Consider the following 20,665-nt stretch of genomic DNA (forward strand, 5'->3'; position numbering starts at 1 on the left):
ATGCCATCTTCACTTCCAAAAAAAAAACAAAACTGCAAGGAACACTCATAAACCGATTATCCTCGTCGCCAATATGTTATGTATTCAAATAACGAGGTAGCACACACGTTTAGTAACTTTTATATATGACTTGGGAGTAGCAGTAGCATACACTCTAGAGAGGGATCATCAACACTGTCTGCGTATGATTACCACATGACATACCGCAGGTCAGAGGAGCACGGCAATGCAGACGGGTTGTCTCGTGTTCCGCTGCCTGAGACGAAAGATACAGGTACAGAGACAATGACAGCTTGCATAAATGCACTGTTATATGAGCACCTTGAGGAGGCACCGTTGAGTGCAAAACAAATTTCCAAGGCTACACGAAAGGACACAGAGCTTTCAAAACTGCACAGGTACATCATGGAAGGATGGCCAAAAGAAATACCAGATGAACTGAGGGTGTACTACAGAAAGAGAGATGAGCTATCTGTCGAACAGGGGTGTGTTCTATGGGGAACAAGAGTAATAGTACCTGCAAAAATGAGAAGTGCAGTGCTAAAAGAGATCCACGACGGACACCCTGGCATTGTAAAGATGAAAACAATTGCACGACAATATGTCTGGTGGCCAAATGTAGATATGGATGCTGAGAGAGTCTGCAAGCAGTGTGAGACCTGCCAGCTGGAACAGCGCACGCCACGCCAAGTCCCGCTGCATCCCTGGGAATTTCCTGGAGAGGTTTGGAAAAGACTACACATTGACTTTGCAGGCCCATTCTTAGGTCACATGTTCATGATTGTGGTTGATGCATACTCTAAGTGGTTGGAGGTTTACAAAATGGCACAAATCACATCTACTGCAACCATTACACGACTTAAGAGACTGTTCGCATCATTCGGTGTGCCGGAACAAATTGTCACAGACAATGCGACAACGTTCACATCGGATGAGTTTCAGCAGTTCATAAAGAGGAATGGAGTCCTTCACACGACCGGTGCGCCGAGACATCCAGCTACAAATGGACTGGCTGAAAAATATGTTGCTATTTTCAAAGCAGGCATGAAAAAACTTGTTGGACAGAACCTGAGTGTTGAGGACAAGATATCACACATCCTGCTGCGCTATCGCACCACTCCCCACAGCACAACTGGAGAGTCACCAGCGGACTTGTTCCTGAAAAGACATGTACGAACACGTTTGGACTTCCTGAAACCAAGCATCACCGAACGAGTCAGAAAGAGACAGTATCAGCAGAAGGAGAAACATGACAGTCAGGCTGCCGAGAGACAGTTTGATGTAAATGACTCTGTGTATCTGCGCAACACTGCAGGAGAGAAACCCAAATGGATTCCTGGGGTAGTGACACAACAGACTGGTCCAGTGTCATACCGAGTGCAAGGCCAGACACCAGACCAAGTGTACCGGCGTCACGGAGATCAGCTGAGACCTCGCTACCTTCCTGACCCTCCAGATTCAGAGCCTGGAGGTGAAACTGCGTCAGCTGAGCAGGCGAGTGACCTCTGTGGAACGGACTCCGAAGAACCTGAACCACCAGCTTTTGAGTTGGAACCGCCAGTGCTGCCTGACCCAGAGACAGTGACTTTGAGACGCTCAGAGCGTACTATCAGGCGACCTCAGCGTTACAGGGACTGATTCTTTTCATAAGGGAGTTTTTCATTTGTTATTAAAGAGGGTTGAATTTGAGTTTAAATGCACTATCTGGCATAGCATCTGTGACATTTTTGTGTTTGTTTATTACAGAATTGAAGAATTGAATGTTGCCGTATTGAAAGTGTGTACTGATTTTGCATTGCCTTTGATCTATGGGCGGAGGTGATGTGGTGTATTAATGTGCATGCTGACTCAGCGTTGTTTGTCCTGACTGACTTGCCGTAGTTGAGTTGTGTCTATTTAGCATGCTCACCAAGTGCTGTACATTGAGTGTTGATGATCCCTCTCTAGAGTGTATGCTACTGCTACTCCCAAGTCATATATAAAAGTTACTAAACGTGTGTGCTACCTCGTTATTTGAATACATAACAAATATTATATACCAATACACGAAAAAAGCAAAGTGTTCTGGTACTTAAAGGCACGTGATATTTTGGTTAACATTGAATAAAGCATGTTTTTTTTCTCCAGTTTTTAATGTTTTATAACTACATACATAAAATTTGCTGTGTTTCTGCTTGTAAGTGCTTGTGTGTCTGTTGACTCCCATGCGTCTTGGCTCATATTACCAGCTATGTCATGTCAATAGGACGGCGTGGCGCAGTGGGAGAGTGGACGTGCGCAACCCGAGGGTCCCTGGTTCAAATCCCACCTAGTACCAACCTCGTCACGTCCGTTGTGTCCTGAGCAAGACACTTCACCTTTGCTCCTGATGGGTGCTGGTTGGCGCCTTGCATGGCAGCACCCTCCATCAGTGTGTGAATGTGTGTGTAAACGGGTAAATGTGGAAGTAGTGTCAAAGCGCTTTGAGTACCTTGAAGGTAGAAAAGCGCTATGAAAGTACAACCCATTTATCATTTATTAATGAAAAATAAAGTACCCTAATTTTACAACGGTCATTATAGTACCAACCTCTATATACTTAGTTGTTTAGCCTAAGCCCCATTTCAGCCACACTATACCAGAGTTTAAGGTTCCCCTTCTCAGACATTTTTTTACACGACTAAGTGTGACACGTTTTATTTGTGTTTATAACGATATGTATGTGAATTAATTAGGGGTGTACAAATAAAAATAATGGAGTAAGTAGTTTGAACTGCAATATGAAGGTAGTGGATCAATATTGGCAATCATTCATACTTTTGTTATATTCCAGTTGTTATTTAAGGCAATTTACTCTTTTGTAGATTTAGGTGGCTCTTAAAAGAGCCGTTTGGTTGGCGCCACAAAGTCTTTCGTGGAGCATTTTACTTGGAGCTGGTGTACTTGGTGACGGCCTTGGTGCCCTCAGACACGGCGTGCTTGGCCAGCTCACCCGGCAGCAGGAGGCGGACGGCGGTCTGGATCTCCCTGGAAGAGATGGTGGATCTCTTGTTGTAGTGAGCCAGACGAGACGCCTCAGAGGCGATGCGCTCGAAGATGTCGTTGACGAAGGAGTTCATGATGCTCATGGCCTTGGACGAGATGCCGGTGTCGGGGTGGACCTGCTTCAGGACCTTGTACACGTAGATGGCGTAGCTCTCCTTCCTTGTCTTTCTGCGCTTCCCTTTGCCTTTTCCGGCAGCCTTAGTGACGGCTTTCTTGGAGCCCTTCTTGGGCGCGGACTTGGCCGGTTCAGGCATGGTTGTTCAGGACGAATCTGTGTGTTCTACGTCGGCTGTCAAGGAATTTATTTTCGCTTCATGCAAATACTAATGCGCCAACGCTTTCTTTTGATTGGCTGTTTTGTCAAGTGACGTCATACTTCTTGCTTTGCAGTCTGACGCATGTTACTAATTCTGCTGTTTGGATTTAGACGGTATGAGAACACATTTGAAAAGGAATTTTATCTTTGCAACCTCATTATGCGATTGGCTATTATATACACAACCTGTTTGTGTGCCTTTAAAAAAAAAGGAAAAACTTTACTTCAAAACGCTTTCTAACTCTAACAACCAAAAAGCTGTGAAAACTATGATGCTATGCTCCAAATTTAAAGCATTTACCAAATTTGTGTGAGCCTATAATTATACACATTACTACATATGTATGTGAACATATATATATATATATATATATATATATATATATATATATATATATATATATATATATATATATATATATATATATATATATATATATATATATATATTACATTAAACTATAATTACTTTATTTGAATAACAACCACCTGGCGCTGTATCATACGTGTTTTAAATGTCATTGTTCATATGTTTGTTTGTACATGTTGAACTTTTAAATAATGGTTTATGAAAAAAAAAGTATGTTATATATTCCTCTTCGTTTTGATTGTATATACTCTATATATACACACACACACACATATATATATGTATATATATATATATATATAAATTCATGTTCATACACTGTCTTTCCTTACAATTCTTTGTTTGGTTTTGGGAGACTTAAAAAAATGTCTTGTAACAATTAGGACGAAAAATGACACATTTTAAAGTTGTTTTTAATTACACTGCAGTTCAGAGTCAAATTTACTTTACATGTTGTTTGCTCTTCCCCTGGACTATAAGGCGCACTTAAAATCATTTCGACAGTGCGCTTTATAACCCAGTGCGCTTAATGTACGGAATAATTCTGGTCGTGCTTACTGACCTCGAAGCAATTTTATTTGGTACATGGTGTAATGATACGTCTGACCAGTAGATGGCATTCACACATAAGAGACACGTGTAGACTGCATTATGAGGCCAGTAAACAACACCAAAACTTTACATGTTCCATTGAAAATAAAGAACATTACACACGACACTCAAAAATCTGTCAAAATGTTTTAGTAGGACTTTGAAGCCGCACAGCTTGATGGATTGTCGGCACATTACGGCATAAATATTATTATGGTGTGTATATAAGGACCGCAAAATGGCACCCATTGGCAGACATATTATTTGGCGTTTTGTTGCGCAATATTATGCGAAAGCATTTTTTCCTACCTTCTGGTACCTGCTGATCAGTATTACGGATCTGCATAAGTCCCGAAAATGTGCACGTGTCCGCCATTGTAGTCATATCTTCTTCTTCTTTTCCTCTATCTTCTTGTTAGGTGACATTCATCCTCCATTGTTGCCATTTCTAATATAAAATAGTGTAAAGGAATCTGCGTTCAAAGGACTCCGGCTTATTAGTGATTCCCAAAGCCCAAAAAAAGTCTGCGAGCTATAGAGCTTTTTCATTTCGGGCTCCAGTACTCTGGAATGCCCTCCCGGTAACAGTTCGAGATGCCACCTCAGTAGAAGCATTTAAGTCTCACCTTAAAACTCATTTGTATACTCTAGCCTTTAAATAGACTCCCTTTTTAGACCAGTTGATCTGCCGTTTCTTTTCTTTTTCTTCTATGTCCCACTCTCCTTTGTGGAGGGGGTCCGGTCCGATCCGGTGGCCATGTACTGCTTGCCTGTGTATCGGCTGGGGACATCTCTGCGCTGCTGATCCGCCTCCGCTTGGGATGGTTTCCTGCTGGCTCCGCTGTGAACGGGACTCTCGCTGCTATGTTGGATCCGCTTTGGACTGGACTCTCGCAACTGTGTTGGATCCATTATGGATTGAACTTTCACAGTATCATGTTAGACCCGCTCGACATCCATTGCTTTCCTCCTCTCCAAGGTTCTCATAGTCATTATTGTCACCGATGTCCCACTGGGTGTGAGTTTTCCTTGCCCTTATGTGGGCCTACCGAGGATGTCGTAGTGGTTTGTGCAGCCCTTTGAGACACTAGTGATTTAGGGCTATATAAGTAAACATTGATTGATTGATTGACTTATATCTGTCAGTAAACTCGCCATGAAAGCACTAAAACATACCGGTGTAGTGAGTTGACGTTATTCACCCAAGGAACTTTAGTTATTAGAGAGTTCCAGTCGGACCGTTTTTCACGGCCTTGTTGGTTCCGGATGAGGAGATGCTGCTCCGTTATTGATTGAAGTAAAATGACACATTTAAAACTTGTTTTTAATTACACCGCAGTTCAGAGTCAAATTGACTTTACATGTTATGTTTGTTCTTCCCCTGTTCGTTTTGATCTCTAATGACATTCTTCAATCAGTACATTTTGCATCACTACGAAGGGCCCACAATAAATACATAAATAAATAGTGTACTTTACATACTTGGGGAGGATCTAAACATTTCCAAAGGTCAGAATAAAAATCCAATCATACTGATGATTGTTAAACAAAATTGATGACATTTAAAAACATGAACAATAAAAACTGTCTTCCGCTGATGTCTTCCAGTGGTCTTGCTGTGTTGTTTGGCACCACCTGGTGGACGCAGCGTGTATCAGCAAGCTTTCTTTGCAACATTGTTGATATACAGAATGAATGGTGTTTTTTTTTAAACCTGGTACTTGAAGGGAGCGTAAGGTTTATTTTATGTATTTAATTTGATCAAATTAGATCAACTTAGCTTACTTTCCGCCCGAGTGCAGCTGCGATAGGCTCTAACCTCTTCAAGAGGGACAAGCTGTAGAAAATGTAAGGATAGAAAGATTAGATTAGGTTCTCTGGAGCTCTTTAGTGCTGCCCTGGGGCTGCCTGGAGCTTTTTTTTTTTTTTTTTAAGTATAATAATTGAGAAAGACGGTTGTAAAAATGTGTTTGTTGTTTTGAAATATTTTCTGTAGGAGGACAAACATGACACAAACCTTCCGAACACAGTTTATATTAAACATGCTTTACTGGTGAGAGGATTTCACAAGCGTCCTTTTGTCCCACTCAGCAGTGGGCGGCAGTGATTTAGTGATTTACCCAGCTTGCACAGATTGTAATAAATCCATTAGAAGAAGACAGCCTGTCAGTTCCTTCAACTTGGACACACACATCTATACCTTTGGCCATTCCAAGACACTCATTTCCAGGAGTTATCTCACCCTCTGAGTAGTTTTACTAATGTTTTCCAACATTGCAAAAATGGGTTGCATAAACCTAAATAAGACTTTTAATTTCTTGTGGCTCCCGATAGCTTTTATTTTTGGTCCAATATGGCTCTTTAAACCTTTTGTGTTGGGGTAATGACTCCCTTCTAAAATGTATTGCTCATCTTCCTTGTGTTCGGGTACAAAATTATTAGGTCCTGGATCATAAATTGTGCCAAAGTAATCAATGTTGGCTCTCACAAAGTCTATATGATCGTTAGAATAATCATGTATAAGTTATCACACAACTCTTATGCTTAAAGGCCGTTGCTATAGTTATCATCAATTGTGCTGAAGTTGTACTTTTCTATCCGTGCAAAGGGACAACTCAAATCAAAAGATTGCCAGTCGTCTCGTATCGGTGTTTGTGTCCAGAACCCGGCCTGCTGACCGCGGAGGACGAACATCGAGTACCGTGACGCAGACAAAGCAGAGATATCACGAGTATCAGCACATTTGCATTTCATGAATAATCACATATTGTGTCTATACGTAAGGGGCGCTGGAAGCCGGCAGACCCGTCAGCGATCCTGTTCTGTCTCCCTGTAATGTTTGTCTGATCTTGAATGGGATTGTGCTGAAAATTGTAATTTTCCTGAAGGAACTCTCCTGACGGAATGAATAAAGTACTATCTAATCTAATCTAATCTAATCTATACTGAGGCTCTTGAAATGACCCCCCTTCCTTCAGAAACAGCCACAGTGATGTAACCAGGGACCTCCTGAATAAATAGTGGAGCACATGGGCTGTGCCTTGAGACTTTTATTAGTAGATTGCACAGTACAGTACATATTCCGTACAATTGACCACTAAATGGTAAGTTTTTTCCACGTTAATCGATACCTGGCCCAGAGGGCAATCTGTCTCTCCTCATTGAGGAAAATTGAACTCTGTCTCTGCATGATTCCTTGCTTCTTGTCTGTTTAATAAAAGTCACCGGTGTTTAAAACTGACTAGCATTGTTGTTGATGGTGAAGGGATCTACGATCCTCAATAACTCCGTGAGGTTGGTAATATTTTGTTCATTTCTATTTAATCGCAAACTCTGGGAGTCTTTTGATGTCATAAGTCCGATATATATGACAATAGCTTCAATATAGAGGCGACTTGTTTTTCCGCTCCACTGCTACATAAAACCTTCCACTCCTCCCAGTGACAAAGACAAAGAAAAAATGCTATAACCATTCAACGTTAATAAGTAGCACCACTGCACATTCCAATAATAACCTCGTTAGTGATCAATACCGGTCAAACCCGAGCAATTTTGGCGAACCACAGAATTCTTGGTTTGCATTGGCGGACTTGGGGTGGCGGAATGTCTGCTTCTACGGTAACCAGGTGAAAAGGGGTCCTTTGGCGTGGTCGGTGCAGGGCTTGTCCCAGTCTGAAGGAGTGACTGACATAACGAGCCATGTCCTTAAGTGTTCTTGGGTGTGCCGCTTTTAGATTGGGGTAATTATAGACAGCACCTGTGCTTTTCATTGTGAACACCACCTGTGGTTTTAATTCACGGGTAATTGGTGGATGTGGTAATATGAAAAACACATGTAATGACCTTAAAAATGTGTGAGTGTTCTCTGGGAGGTAAACTTAGCGTCCTTGCATTGTCTGAATGCTGACAACATATATATATATATATAAGTATCTTTTACATATATATGTGGGGGGAAAATAAAATAAATAAAATAAAATACATAAAAAAACGATATATACCGTATTTCCTTGAATTGCCGCAGGGCGTATAGTACACGCCTTCCTTGAATTACAAACTCGCTTCGCAAAATAATTAGCGCATGTTTAGTATTACCGCCTGGTCAAACTCGTGACGTCACGAGTGACACTTCCCCTGTCATCATTTTCAAAATGGAGGAGGCTTATTTCAATACCGGTCATTTAAAATCGCATAAAGGGAAGAAGATTAAGAGCCATTCAGTAGGATTTAAGGTCCAAGCTTACGTCACACTCAGATTTTTACTGCATACCTTTGGTAAGTGCCGGAGTGAGAAGAGGTTTTAAAATAATTAGCGCATGCTTACTTTTACCGCATGCCTTTGGTAAGCGCAGGGGTGAGAAGAGGTTTTGAATTAATTAGCGCTCCGGCGGCAATTCAAGGAAATACGGTATATATATTTTTATTTTGTATGTATTTATGTTATTATTATATATATATATATATATATATATATATATATATATATATATATATATATATATATATATATATATATATACATATATATATATGTATATATATATATATATATATATATATATATATATATATATATATATATATATATATACAGTCAGCCAGCCAGCGATTGTGCAAGTTCTCCCACTTAAAATGATGACAGAGGTCTGTAATTTTCATCATAGGTACACTTCAACTGTGAGACAGAATGTGAAAAATTCACATTGTAGGAATTTTAAAGAATTTATTTGTAAATGATGGTGGAAAATAAGTATTTGGTCAACCATTCAAAGCTCTCACTGATGGAAGAACGTTTTGGCTCAAAATCTCCCGATACATGGCCCCATTCATTCTTTCCTTAACACGGATCAATCGTCCTGTCCCCTTAGCAGAAAAACAGCCCCAAAGCATGATGTTTCCACCCCCATGCTTCACAGTAGGTATGGTTTTCTTAGGATGCAACTCAGTATTCTTCTTCCTCCAAACACGACGAGTTGAGTTTATACCAAAAAGTTATATTCTGGTTTCATCTGACCACATGACATTCTCCCAATCCTCGGCTGTATCATCCATGTGCTCTCTGGCTAACTTCAGACGGGCCTGGACATGCACTGGCTTAAGCAGGGGGACACGTCTGGCACTGCAGGATTTGATTCCCTGTCAGCGTAGTGTGTTACTGCTGGTAACCTTTGTTACTTTGGTCCCAACTCTCTGCAGGTCATTCACCAGGTCCCCCCCCCCCCCCCCCCCCCGTGTGGTTCTGGTATTTTTACTCACCGTTCTCATGATCATTTTGACCCCACGGGATGAGATCTTGCGTGGAGCCCCAGATCGAGGGAGATTATCAGTGGTCTTGTATGTCTTTCATTTTCTGATAATTGCTCCCACAGTTGATTTTTTTCACACCAAGCTGCTTGCCTATTTCAGATTCACTTTTCCCAGTCTGGTGCAGGTCTACAATTCTTTTCCCGGTGTCCTTCGACAGCTCTTTGGCCATAGTGGAGTTTGGAGTCTGACTGTTTGAGGCAGTGGACAGGTGTCTTTTATACAGATGATTAATACAGGTAACGAGTGGAGGACAGAAGAGCTTCTTAAAGAAGAAGTTACAGGTCTGTGAGAGCCAGAGATCTTCCTTGTTTGAAGTGACCAAATACTTATTTTCCACCATAATTCACAAATAAATTCTTTAAAATTCCTACAATGTGAATTCCTGGATTTTTTTTTCACATTCTGTCTCCGACAGTTGAAGTGTACCTATGATGAAAATTACAGACCTCTGTCATTATTTTAAGTGGGAGAACTTGCACAATCGCTGGCTGACTAAATACTTTTTTGCCCCACTGTATATATATATATATAAAATAATAATAAGATAAATAAATGAATACATAAAAAATAAAAAATCTTCCCCACATATATATGTTAAAATATACATATAAAGATGTAAACACACACATTTTTTTACTGTATTTTCATATTTTCTTCCCTTTATTTTGGATGAGTAGTATGGGAATGGATGAACGGTATGTTTATGTGATGAGTACTTTCCATTTAATCTGGTTTATTCAGTATCAGCGTGTTCTGGTGGGGTAATACGGCGTAAATATTCCTAAACGTGTAAACCTGTCGGTGTTCATACCTGAACAACAACAACAACAGCATTGTGACTCAGGGCAATTTAGCCGCAATGTCCTGAAGACCCAAAATGACAAATTGTTGCCGTAACTCCGGTAAGTAACCTCACCATGGTGATGTTGGGTGTGACATGCGTATAAATACGACTGCTATAGGCAACCATAGCTAAAACAATTAAAGTGTGACTTCGGCAAAGGAGGGAAAAAAAAACAAGTCTGCTAACACTAAAGGACTGACAGGTAATTAGAGGCACACCTTTCAACAAGAGGAATTAACGAGTCATCAGGCTGCTTGATGGTAGTTTGTGTCGGGATGCAAAATCAGCACATTTTTTACATAGCCTCGGAGCGGAGAATGTGAAAAGTGCTTTTGAGCGGCGCCTGCCTTGAAATGCCGTATTTGTTGACGTTCTGTGCAAACAGGAAGTGGGGCCGCGGGCGTGTTTGTTAGCTCGTCTACAACCAAACTGCTCACTTTAGGAAAAATACTGTGTTTTTCGGACTATAAGGCGCACTTAAAATCCTTTCATTTTCTCAAAAAAAAAAATCGACATTTCACCTTATGACCCGGTGCGCCTAATGTACGGCATAATTCTGGTTGTGCTTACCGACCTCGAAGCAACTTTATTTGGTACGTTTTGTAATGATACGTGTGACCAGTAGATGGCACCCACACATAAGAGATATGTGTAGACTGCAATATGAGGCCGGTAAACAACACCAAAACTTTAAATGTTCCATTGAGAATACAGAACACCACACATGGTGCTCAAAAATATGTAAAAATGTTTTAATAATAATAATAATAATAATAATGGATTAGATTTATATCACGCTTTTCTATTGTTAGATAAACAAAGCGCTCACAGAGAAGGTGGAACCCATCATTTATTCACACCTGGTGGTGGTAAGCTACATCTGACGGAAGCGTGGCTGCCAGTTTGCGCCTACGGCCCCGCCGACCACCACCAATCATTCATTCATCATTCATTCACCAGTGAGTTTTAGCACAAATTTGAAGCCGCACCGCTTGATGGGTTGTCGGCACATTACGGTATAAGAATTACTGCCGTGTGTGTATAAGGACTGCACAATGGCACCCATTGGCAGACATTATCTGGCGTTTTGTTTCACAATATGACGCAAAAGCAACTTTTCTTACCTTCTGGTACCTGCTGATCAGTATTACGGATCTACATAAGTCCTGAAAATGTGCGCGTGTCTGCCACTGTAGTCCGTGCACACACCGGAGCCCAGTGTTTTTTAACCTTTTTTGAGCCAAGGTACATTTTTTTCATTGAAAGAATGCGGAGGCACACCATAAGCAGAAAACCTTAAGCAATGAAACTCAGCAGACAGTAAAAAGTTGTTCTGGCAAGTCTTTGATATGACTTTAAAGCCTAACTTAGCTTATATATGCTACTATGCAAAGCGAAAGCCATTTATCAACAACATCCAGAAACGCCGCCGGCTTCTCTGGGACCGAGATCATCTACAAACCCCGTTTCCATATGAGTTGGGAAATTGTGTCAGATGTAAATATAAACAGAATACAATGATTTGCAAATCCTTTTCAACCCATATTCAGTTGAATGCACTACAAAGACAACATATTTGATGTTCAAACTCATAAACTTTTTTTGTTTGCAAATAATAATTAACTTAAAATTTCATGGCTGCAACAGGTGCCAAAGTAGTTGGGAAAGGGCATGTTCACCACTGTGTTACATCACCTTTTCTTTTAACAACACGCAATAAACGTTTGGGAACTGAGGAAACTAATTGTTGAAGCTTTGAAAGTGGAATTCTCTCCCATTTTTGTTTTATGTAGAGCTGCAGTCGTTCAACAGTCCGGGGTCTCCGCTGTCGTATTTTACGCTTCATAATGCGCCGAACATATTCAATGGAAGACAGGTCTGGACTGCGGGCGGGCCAGGAAAGTACCCGCACTCTTTTTTTTTACGAAGCCGCGCTGTTGGAACACGTGCTGAATGTGGCTTGGCATTGTCTTGCTGAAATAAGCAGGGGCGTCCATGAAAAAGACGGCGCTTAAGGGCAGCATATGTTTGTCCAAAACCTGTATGTACCTTTCAACACTAATGGTGCCTTCACAGATGTGTAAGTTACCCATGCCTTGGGCACTAATGCACCCCCATACCATCACAAACTGTGGCTTTTGAAATTTGCGTCGATAACAGTCTGGATGGTTCGCTTCCCTTTTGGTCCGGATGACACGATGTCCAAAACCAATTTGAAATGTGGACTCGTCAGACCACAGAACACTTTTCCACTTTGCATCAGTCCATCTTAGATGGCGGTGTTTCTGGATGTTGTTGATAAGTGGCTTTCGCTTTGCATAGTAGAGCTTTAACTTGCACTTACAGATGTAGCGACCAACTGTATTTAGTGACAGTGCTTTCTGAAGTGTTCCTGAACCTATGTGGTGATATCCTTTAGAGATTGATGTCAGTTTTTGATACAGTGCAGTCTTAGGGATCTAAGGTCACGGTCATTCAATGTTGGTTTCCGGCCATGCCGCTTACGTGGAGTGATTTCACCAGATTCTCTGAACCTTTTGGTGATATTATGGAGCGTAGATGTTGAAATCCCTAAATTTCTTGCAATTGCACTTTGAGAAACGTTGTTCTTAAACTGTTTGACTATTTGCTCACGCAGTCGTGGACAAAAGGGTGTACCTCACCCCATCCTTTCTTGTGAAAGACTGAGCATTTTATGGGAAGCTGTTTCTATACCCAATCATGGCACCCACCTGTTCCCAATTAGCCTGCAGACCTGTTAGATGTTCCAAATAAGAGTTTGATGAGTATTTGTCAACTTTATCAGTTTTTATTGCCACCTTTCCCAACTTCTATGTCATGTGTTGCTGGCATCAAATTCTAAAGTTAATGATTATTTGCAACAACAAAAAAAAGTTTATCAGTTTGAACATCAAATATGTTGTCTTTGTAGCATATTCAACTGAATATGGGTTGAAAAGGATTTGCAAATCATTGTATTCCGTTTATATTTACATCTAACACAATTTCCCAACTCATTTGGAAACGGGGTTTGTAACTCAAACAACACTTCCTATGGCTTGACAAGAGCAGCATGGACTTTGGCATGAAAAAAAACTGGCATGAAAATAACACAATGACGCCAGGCCGACCAACAGAAAACGACAGGCTTAAATAGTGATTTGGTGATTGAAAACAGGTGCGTGAGTCGTGAGGACAGGTGAACTGATTGGTAGTCGTGGCAACAAAACAAGGGAGTGAAAAAAACCAGGAACTTAAATAGTCCAAAGGTCAAGAGAACGTAGCCAAACAAGACATGACACATTTTGCCATAATTTCTGTCATGTTGTTGTTTATACAAAGCCCAAACAGGCTTCAATAAAAAGAGTACAAGTTCTTGGCAGGACGCCCACAGTACTCGGGCGTCTCCTCAGCTCCTTCCTGCTGGTTAATTGCACGTCACGCCAGAGTGAAATCCCAGCAAAAATTGCGTGTCCCTCGCATGAGTCTTCAACATAAACAGAGTTAATCCTTTAACTCGGTTCTATCTCTCTCCAAACTAACATCTCCGTCTACTACAGGAGTCGTGCAGATAAGAATGTGCGCTGAAAGCATCCGTCAGCGACACCTGAGTTGCGGCCATTAAAAGCCCGAGAAGTTTACACATGTCAGTCTGGTTGCGGATCTCAGTGGCGGCTTTGTTTTAGCGAGACAATGACGAAGGTTGCCTATTTACGACTGCGTGATTAGGATCGCTGCCAATACCGCGGTGGTGACGAACAAACAGTAACAAAAATGCGGAAAGTCACCACTTCCCTCAGTTCCCACTTCTGTGGAAATCTCTTCGACGGCTCATCTTCCTTCGAGGGAGTTTTTCCTTGGACCCCCTGAGGTAAAGTGTGCTGTGAGCTGCCGGGCTGTCAAAATCAGATTAAAAAATGTGTGGAGTTTCGGTAGCTTTCGATGTAAACGTCGCCGCGGTTACTTTGACGGACGAGCACTCGCCCAAAAATCTCCTTCCTGCCAAACGAGCTCTGCCGCATTTGTTGAAATTGCAGCGCGTGAACACTGATAAATATCGCCGGGGCATCTGGAGTGGCACGTAGCATCACAGCATCAGTTAGAATGTACAAAACTAGTGACGTTGTCGCCTTGTGTACGAACCCCGTTTCCATATGAGTTGGGAAATTGTGTTGGATGTAAATATAAACAGAATACAATTATTTGCAAATCCTTTTCAACCCATATTTGATGTCCAAACTGATAATTTTTTTGCAAATAATCATTAACATTAGAATTTGATGCCAGCAACACGTGACAAAGAAGTTGGGAAAGGTGGCAATAAATACTGATAAAGTTGAGGAATGCTCATCAAACACTTATTTGGAACATCCCACAGGTGTGCAGGCTAATTGGGAACAGGTGGGTGCCATGATTGGGTATAAAAACAGCTTCCCAAAAAATGCTCAGTCTTTCACAAGAAAGGATGGGGTGAGGTACACCCCTTTGTCCACAACTGCGTGAGCAAATAGTCAAACAGTTTAAGAACAACCTTTCTCAAAGTGCAATTGCAAGAAATTTAGGGATTTCAACATCTACGCTCCATAATATCATCAAAAGGTTCAGAAAATCTGGAGAAATCACTCCACGTAAGCGGCATGGCCGGAAACCAACATTGAATGACCGTGACCTTCGATCCCTCGGACAACGCTGTATCAAACACCGACATCAATCTCTAAAGGATATCGCCACATGGGCTCGGGAACACTTCAGAAAACCACTAAATACACTAAATACAGTTGGTCGCTACATCTGTAAGTGCAAGTTAAAGCTCTATTATGCAAAGCGACAGCCGTTTATCAACAACATCCAGAAACGCCGCCGGCTTCTGTGGGCCCGAGATCATCTAAGACGGACTGATGCAAAGTGGAAAAATGTTCTGTGGTCTGACGAGTCCACATTTCAAATTGTTTCTGGACATCGTGTCATCCGGACCAAAGGGGAAGCGAACCATCCAGACTGTTATCGACGCAAAGTTCAAAAGCCACCATTTGTGATGGTATGGGGGTGCATTAGTGCCCAAGGCATGGGTAACTTACACATCTGTGAAGGCACCATTAATGCTGAAAGGTACATACAGCTTTTGGAACAACATATGCTGCCATCAAAGCGCCGTCTTTTTCATGGACGCCCCTGCTTATTTTAGCAAGACAATACCAAGCCACATTCAGCACTTGTTACAACAGCGTGGCTTCGTAAAAAAAAAGAGTGCGGGTACTTTCCTGGCCCGCCTGCAGTCCAGACCTGTCTCCCATGGAAAATGTGTGGCGCATTATGAAGCGTAAAATACGACAGCGGAGACTCCGGACTGTTGAACGACTGAAGCTCTACATAAAACAAGAATGGGAAATAATTCTACTTTCAAAGCTTCAACAATTAGTTTCCTCGGTTCCCAAACATTTATTGAGTGTTGTTAAAAGAAAAGGTGATGTAACACAGTGGTGAACATGCCCTTTCCCAACTACTTTGGCACATGTTGCAGCCACGAAATGCTAAGTTAATTATTATTTGCAAATAAAAAATAAAGTTTATGAGTTTGAACAGCATTCAACTGAATATGGGTTGAAAAGGATTTGCATATCATTGTATTCTGTTTATATTTACATCCAACACAATTTCCCCACTCATATGGAAACGGGGTTTGTAAATGCTAAATAAAAAGAGACTACAACAAGTCTTTTTCAACTTATATTCAATTGAATAGACTGCAAAGACAAGATATTTAAGGTTCAAACTCGTAAAAGTTGTTTAATTTTTGCAAATATTAGCTCATTTGGAATTTGATGCCTGCAGCATGTTGCAAAAAAGCTGGCACAAGCGGCAAAAATGACTGAGAAAGTTGAGGAATGCTTATCAAACACTAATTTGAACATCCCACAGGTGACCAGGCTAATTGGGAACAGGTGGGTGCCATTATTGAGTATAAAAGCAGCTTCCATGAAATGCTCACTCATTCACAAAGAAGGAGGGGGCGAGGGTCACCACTTTGTCAACAAATGCCTGAGCAAATTGTTTAAGAACGTTTCTCAACAAGGAATTTAGGGATTTCACCATCTACGCTGCGTAATATCATCAAAAGGCAGCACGGTAGAACAGGGGTTAGTGCATGTGCCTCACAATACTAAGGTCCTGAGTAGTCCTGGGTTCAATCCCGGGCTCGGGATCTTTCTGTGTGGAGTTTGCATGTTCTCCCCGTGACTGCATGGGTTCCCTCCAGGTACTCCGGCTTCCTCCCGCCTCCAAAGACATGCAACTGGGGATAGGCCCCTCCCACCTCCAAAGACATGCACCTGGGGATAGGTTGATTGGCAACACTAAATGGTCCCTAGTGTGTGAATGTTGTCTGTCTATCTGTGTTGGCCCTGTGATGAGGTGGCGACTTGTCCAGGGTGTACAAGGCCTTCCGCTCGGATGCAGCTGAGAGGCTCCCAGCACCCCCAAAAAGGGGCAAGCGGTAGAAAATGGCTGGATGGGTTTGGAGAATCAATCCCTCAGGCGTAACTGCATCAAAAAGCGACATTGGTGTGTAAAGGATATCACCACATAGGCTCAGGAACACTTCGTAAAACCACTGTCAGTAACTACAGTTGGTCGCTACATCTGTAAGTGCAAGTTAAAACTCCACTATGCAAAGCCAAAGCCATTTATCAACAACACCCAGAAACGCCACCGGCTTCGCTGGGGCTGAGCTCATCTAAGGTGGACTGATGCAAAGTGGAAAAGTGTTGTGTGGTCTGTCGAGTCCACATTTCAATTTATTTTTGGAAACTGTGGACATTGTGTCCTCTGGAACAAAGAGGAAAAGAACCATCCGGATTTTTCTAGGTGGTAAAGTGTTCTAGGCAGCATGTGTGATGGTATGGGGGTGTATTAGTGGCCAAGGCATGGGTAACTTACATATCTGTGAAGGCACCATTAATGCTGAACGGTACATACAGCTTTTGGAGCAACATATGTTATCATGGACGCCCCTGCTTATTTCAGCAAGACAATGCCAAGCCACGTGTTACAACAGTGTGGCTTCGTAGTAAAAAAGTGTGGGTACTAGACTGGCCTGCCTGTAGTCCAGACATTGAAAATGTGTGAACGCTGAAATATGAGGCAGGAGACTGTTGAACAACTTAAGATGTACATCAAACAAGAATGGGAAAGAATTCCACTTCAAAAATGTGTCTCTTCAGTTCCCAAACCTGCACTGAGTGTTTAAAGGACAGGCCATGTAACACACTGGTAAAAAATGCCTTTTTTACAATGTGTTGCTGCCATTACATTCTAAGTTCATGATTATCCATTTTCTATCCATTTTCTATCGCTTATTCCCTTTTGGGGTCGCGGGGGGCGCTGGCGCCTATCTCAGCTACAATCGGGCGGATGGCGGGGTACACCCTGGACAAGTCGCCACCTCATCGCAGGGCCAAGTTCATGATTATTTGCATAAAAAATATTTAGTTTGTCAGTGTGCAAAGACAAGAAATATCAAGATATTTCTTGTCTTTGCAGTCTATTCCATTGAATATAAGTTGAAAAGGATTTGTTGTATTCTCTTTTTATTTACCTTTACACAAGGTGACAACTTCACTGCTTTATGGCTTTTGTAAAAAAAAAAAAAATCTTCCGATATAAGGACAAGGAGAAGGACCACTTTTTCTGTCTCCAAGTAACCAGGAACCATGTTTGGTGACTCCAACGTGAGGCAGTTTAGGTTAGCTTGACACTCCACTAAGATGATTCCAGAAGTCAAACTACGAGATGTTATCTCTGCCAACCCGTGAAGAAACGTAACCGTAGGAAATGAAAGAAAAAATATTTTAAACTGGCATTTCCTTACAAGAAATACAATGATACAGATCTGAAGTCTCGGACGTAGGTCCCGCCCGATTTCAAATACCGATCAGATACTTGAACAAAAGAACATGTTTATAGCAAGCAACTCAAGCAAACAGAACCAGAATATGCAATTTCAAAATAAATTGCGTGTGACTTCTGTATGTGTGCAAGACAATCTGAAACACAAACATTATCATGCGACAAGTGCCAAGTGAAGCAAAATTAGCAAAAGAAGCTAACATGTTACAGTTAGCATGCAGGCCTGTGATTTGAACTTAATGACAAAGACAGAAAATCAGTCCCCAAAGCTCCTTGTTTTTCAGCGATTGAACATGCAGAAATTAGCACACACAAAAAAACACCATTTCAAGATGTTTTAGGGTTTTGATGGAGGGAGCTGCCATGCAAGGCGCTAACCAGCACCCATCAGGAGCAAGGGTGAAGTCTCTTGCTCAGGACACAACGGACGTGACGAGGTTGGTACTAGGTGAGGATTGAACCAGGGACCCTCGGGTTGCGCACGGCCACTCTGCGACTCTGCCACGCCGTCCCATGAACAGAGTTTAAATAAATACATACTCCATTTATCCAAATTTTAAATAAATACATACTCTATTCATCCAAATTTTAAATAAATACATACTCCATTTATCCAAATTTTAAATAAATACATACTCTATTTATCCAAATTTTAAATAAATACATACTCCATTTATCCAAATGAACCACTATGTCTGTTTCAGTCACTAAGTTATTTAGTCACAATTGTGTTCATATCCACAGGAACCACATGGGTTAGCCAAGAGTTACTTCTTGGGTACTGATTCATGCGAAGGGCTACCAGTTTGATACACATTTAAATAAATTACCGGAAATAGCCAATTTGCTCAATTTACCTTTAACTCTTTGTTATTATTAATAATTAATGATATGTATCTTTGTGGAAACACTGATCATCTTAATGATTTCTCACAATAAATATGAATAGAAACAGATAAATATTAAAAAAAAATGGGTATTTCTGTCTATCATTCCGTCGTACATTTTTTTTACCTTCTACGGAAGGTTTTTTGGAGAGGATAAATTATGAAAAAAACACTTAAAAGAGGACAAAACACGAAAAAAATGAAAATTAAATTTTGAAACATAGATTATCTTCAATTTCGACTCTTTAAAATTATAAATTTAACCGAAAAAAAGAAGAGAAAAACTAGCTAATTCAAATATTTTTGAAAAAATTGAAAAAATAAATAATGTATGGAACATCATTAGTAATTTTTCCTAATTGAGATTATTTTAGATTTTTGATGACATGTTTTAAATAGGTTAAAATCCAAGCTCCACTTTGTTAGAATATATAACAAATTGTACCAAGCTATATTACAAAAATCAATATTTTTTCTAGATTTTCCAGAACAAAAATTTTAAAAGAAATTCAAAAGACTTTGAAATAAGATTTAAATTTTATTTTACAGATTTTATAGATTTGCCAGAATATTTTTTTCTGAATTTTAATCATATTAAGATTAAATAAATATTTCACAAACATTATTTGTCGAAAAAACAGAAGCTAAAATGAAGAATTAAATTAAAATGTATTTATTATTCTTTATAATAAAAAAAAAATCAATTTACTTGATCATTGTTTTAAATTGTCAGGAAAGAAGAGGAAGGAATTTAAAAGATAAAAAGGTATATGTGTTTAAAAATCCTAAAATCATTTTTAAGGTTGGATTTTTTTCTCTAAAATTGTCATTCTGAAAGTTATAAGAAGCAAAGTAAAAAATATAAATGAATTCATTCAAACAAGTGAAGACCAAGTCTTTAAAATATTTTCTTGGATTTTCAAATTCTATTTGAGTTTTGTCTCTCTTAGAATTAAAAATGTCGAGCAAAGCCAGACCAGATTGCTAGTAAATAAATACAATTTAAAAAATAAAGGCAGCTCACAGGTAAGTGCTGCTATTTGAGCTATTTTTAGAACAGGCCAGCGGGCGACTCATCTGGTCCTTACGGCCGACCTGGTGCCCGCGGGCACCGCGTTGGTGACCCCTGGCCTACTCTATACAGTATTTACAACCTTACTGGTGTTCACTTCACAGCCACAGATGTTGCATCTACTTATTGACATTATTTACACATTACTCTATCTGTATCAGTCACAATGTTGTTTAGTCACAATTGTGTTCACGTCCACAGGAACCACATGGGTTAGTCTACTCTATACAGTATTTACAACCTTACTGGTGTTCACTTCACAGCCACAGATGGTTCATCTACTTATTGACATTATTTACACATTACTTTGTCTGTATCAGTCACAATGCTGTTTAGTCACAATTGTGTT

At 40.5% G+C, this 20,665-nt stretch overlaps 2 protein-coding genes across 3 annotated transcripts in view; both read right to left on the bottom strand.

The window, feature by feature from the left end:
* Nucleotides 1-2,660: 2,660 nt before the first annotated feature.
* On the bottom strand, nucleotides 2,661-3,285 carry LOC133557373 (histone H2B 1/2-like). The gene has a single exon (XM_061907777.1). The coding sequence runs from the start codon at nucleotides 3,276-3,278 to the stop codon at nucleotides 2,904-2,906; it is 375 nt and encodes a 124-aa protein (XP_061763761.1). The 5' UTR covers nucleotides 3,279-3,285; the 3' UTR covers nucleotides 2,661-2,903.
* An 820-nt stretch (nucleotides 3,286-4,105) lies between these two features.
* The window catches only part of zgc:162472 (uncharacterized protein LOC553495 homolog), an 82,415-nt gene continuing 65,855 nt past the window's right edge, over nucleotides 4,106-20,665 (bottom strand). Inside the window, exons 27-28 of one of the 2 annotated variants that reach the window (XR_009807753.1) lie at nucleotides 6,087-6,138; nucleotides 4,106-5,936 (exon numbers count right to left, since the gene is read on the bottom strand). The gene's annotated coding sequence lies outside the window, so the exon portion shown is untranslated. The remainder of the gene's footprint in view (nucleotides 5,937-6,086; nucleotides 6,139-20,665) is intronic. The other variant, XM_061907786.1, reaches the window with a different exon arrangement.

Source organism: Nerophis ophidion, linkage group LG08 (assembly GCF_033978795.1).
Source record: "Nerophis ophidion isolate RoL-2023_Sa linkage group LG08, RoL_Noph_v1.0, whole genome shotgun sequence".
Taxonomy (NCBI): Eukaryota; Metazoa; Chordata; class Actinopteri; order Syngnathiformes; family Syngnathidae; genus Nerophis; species Nerophis ophidion.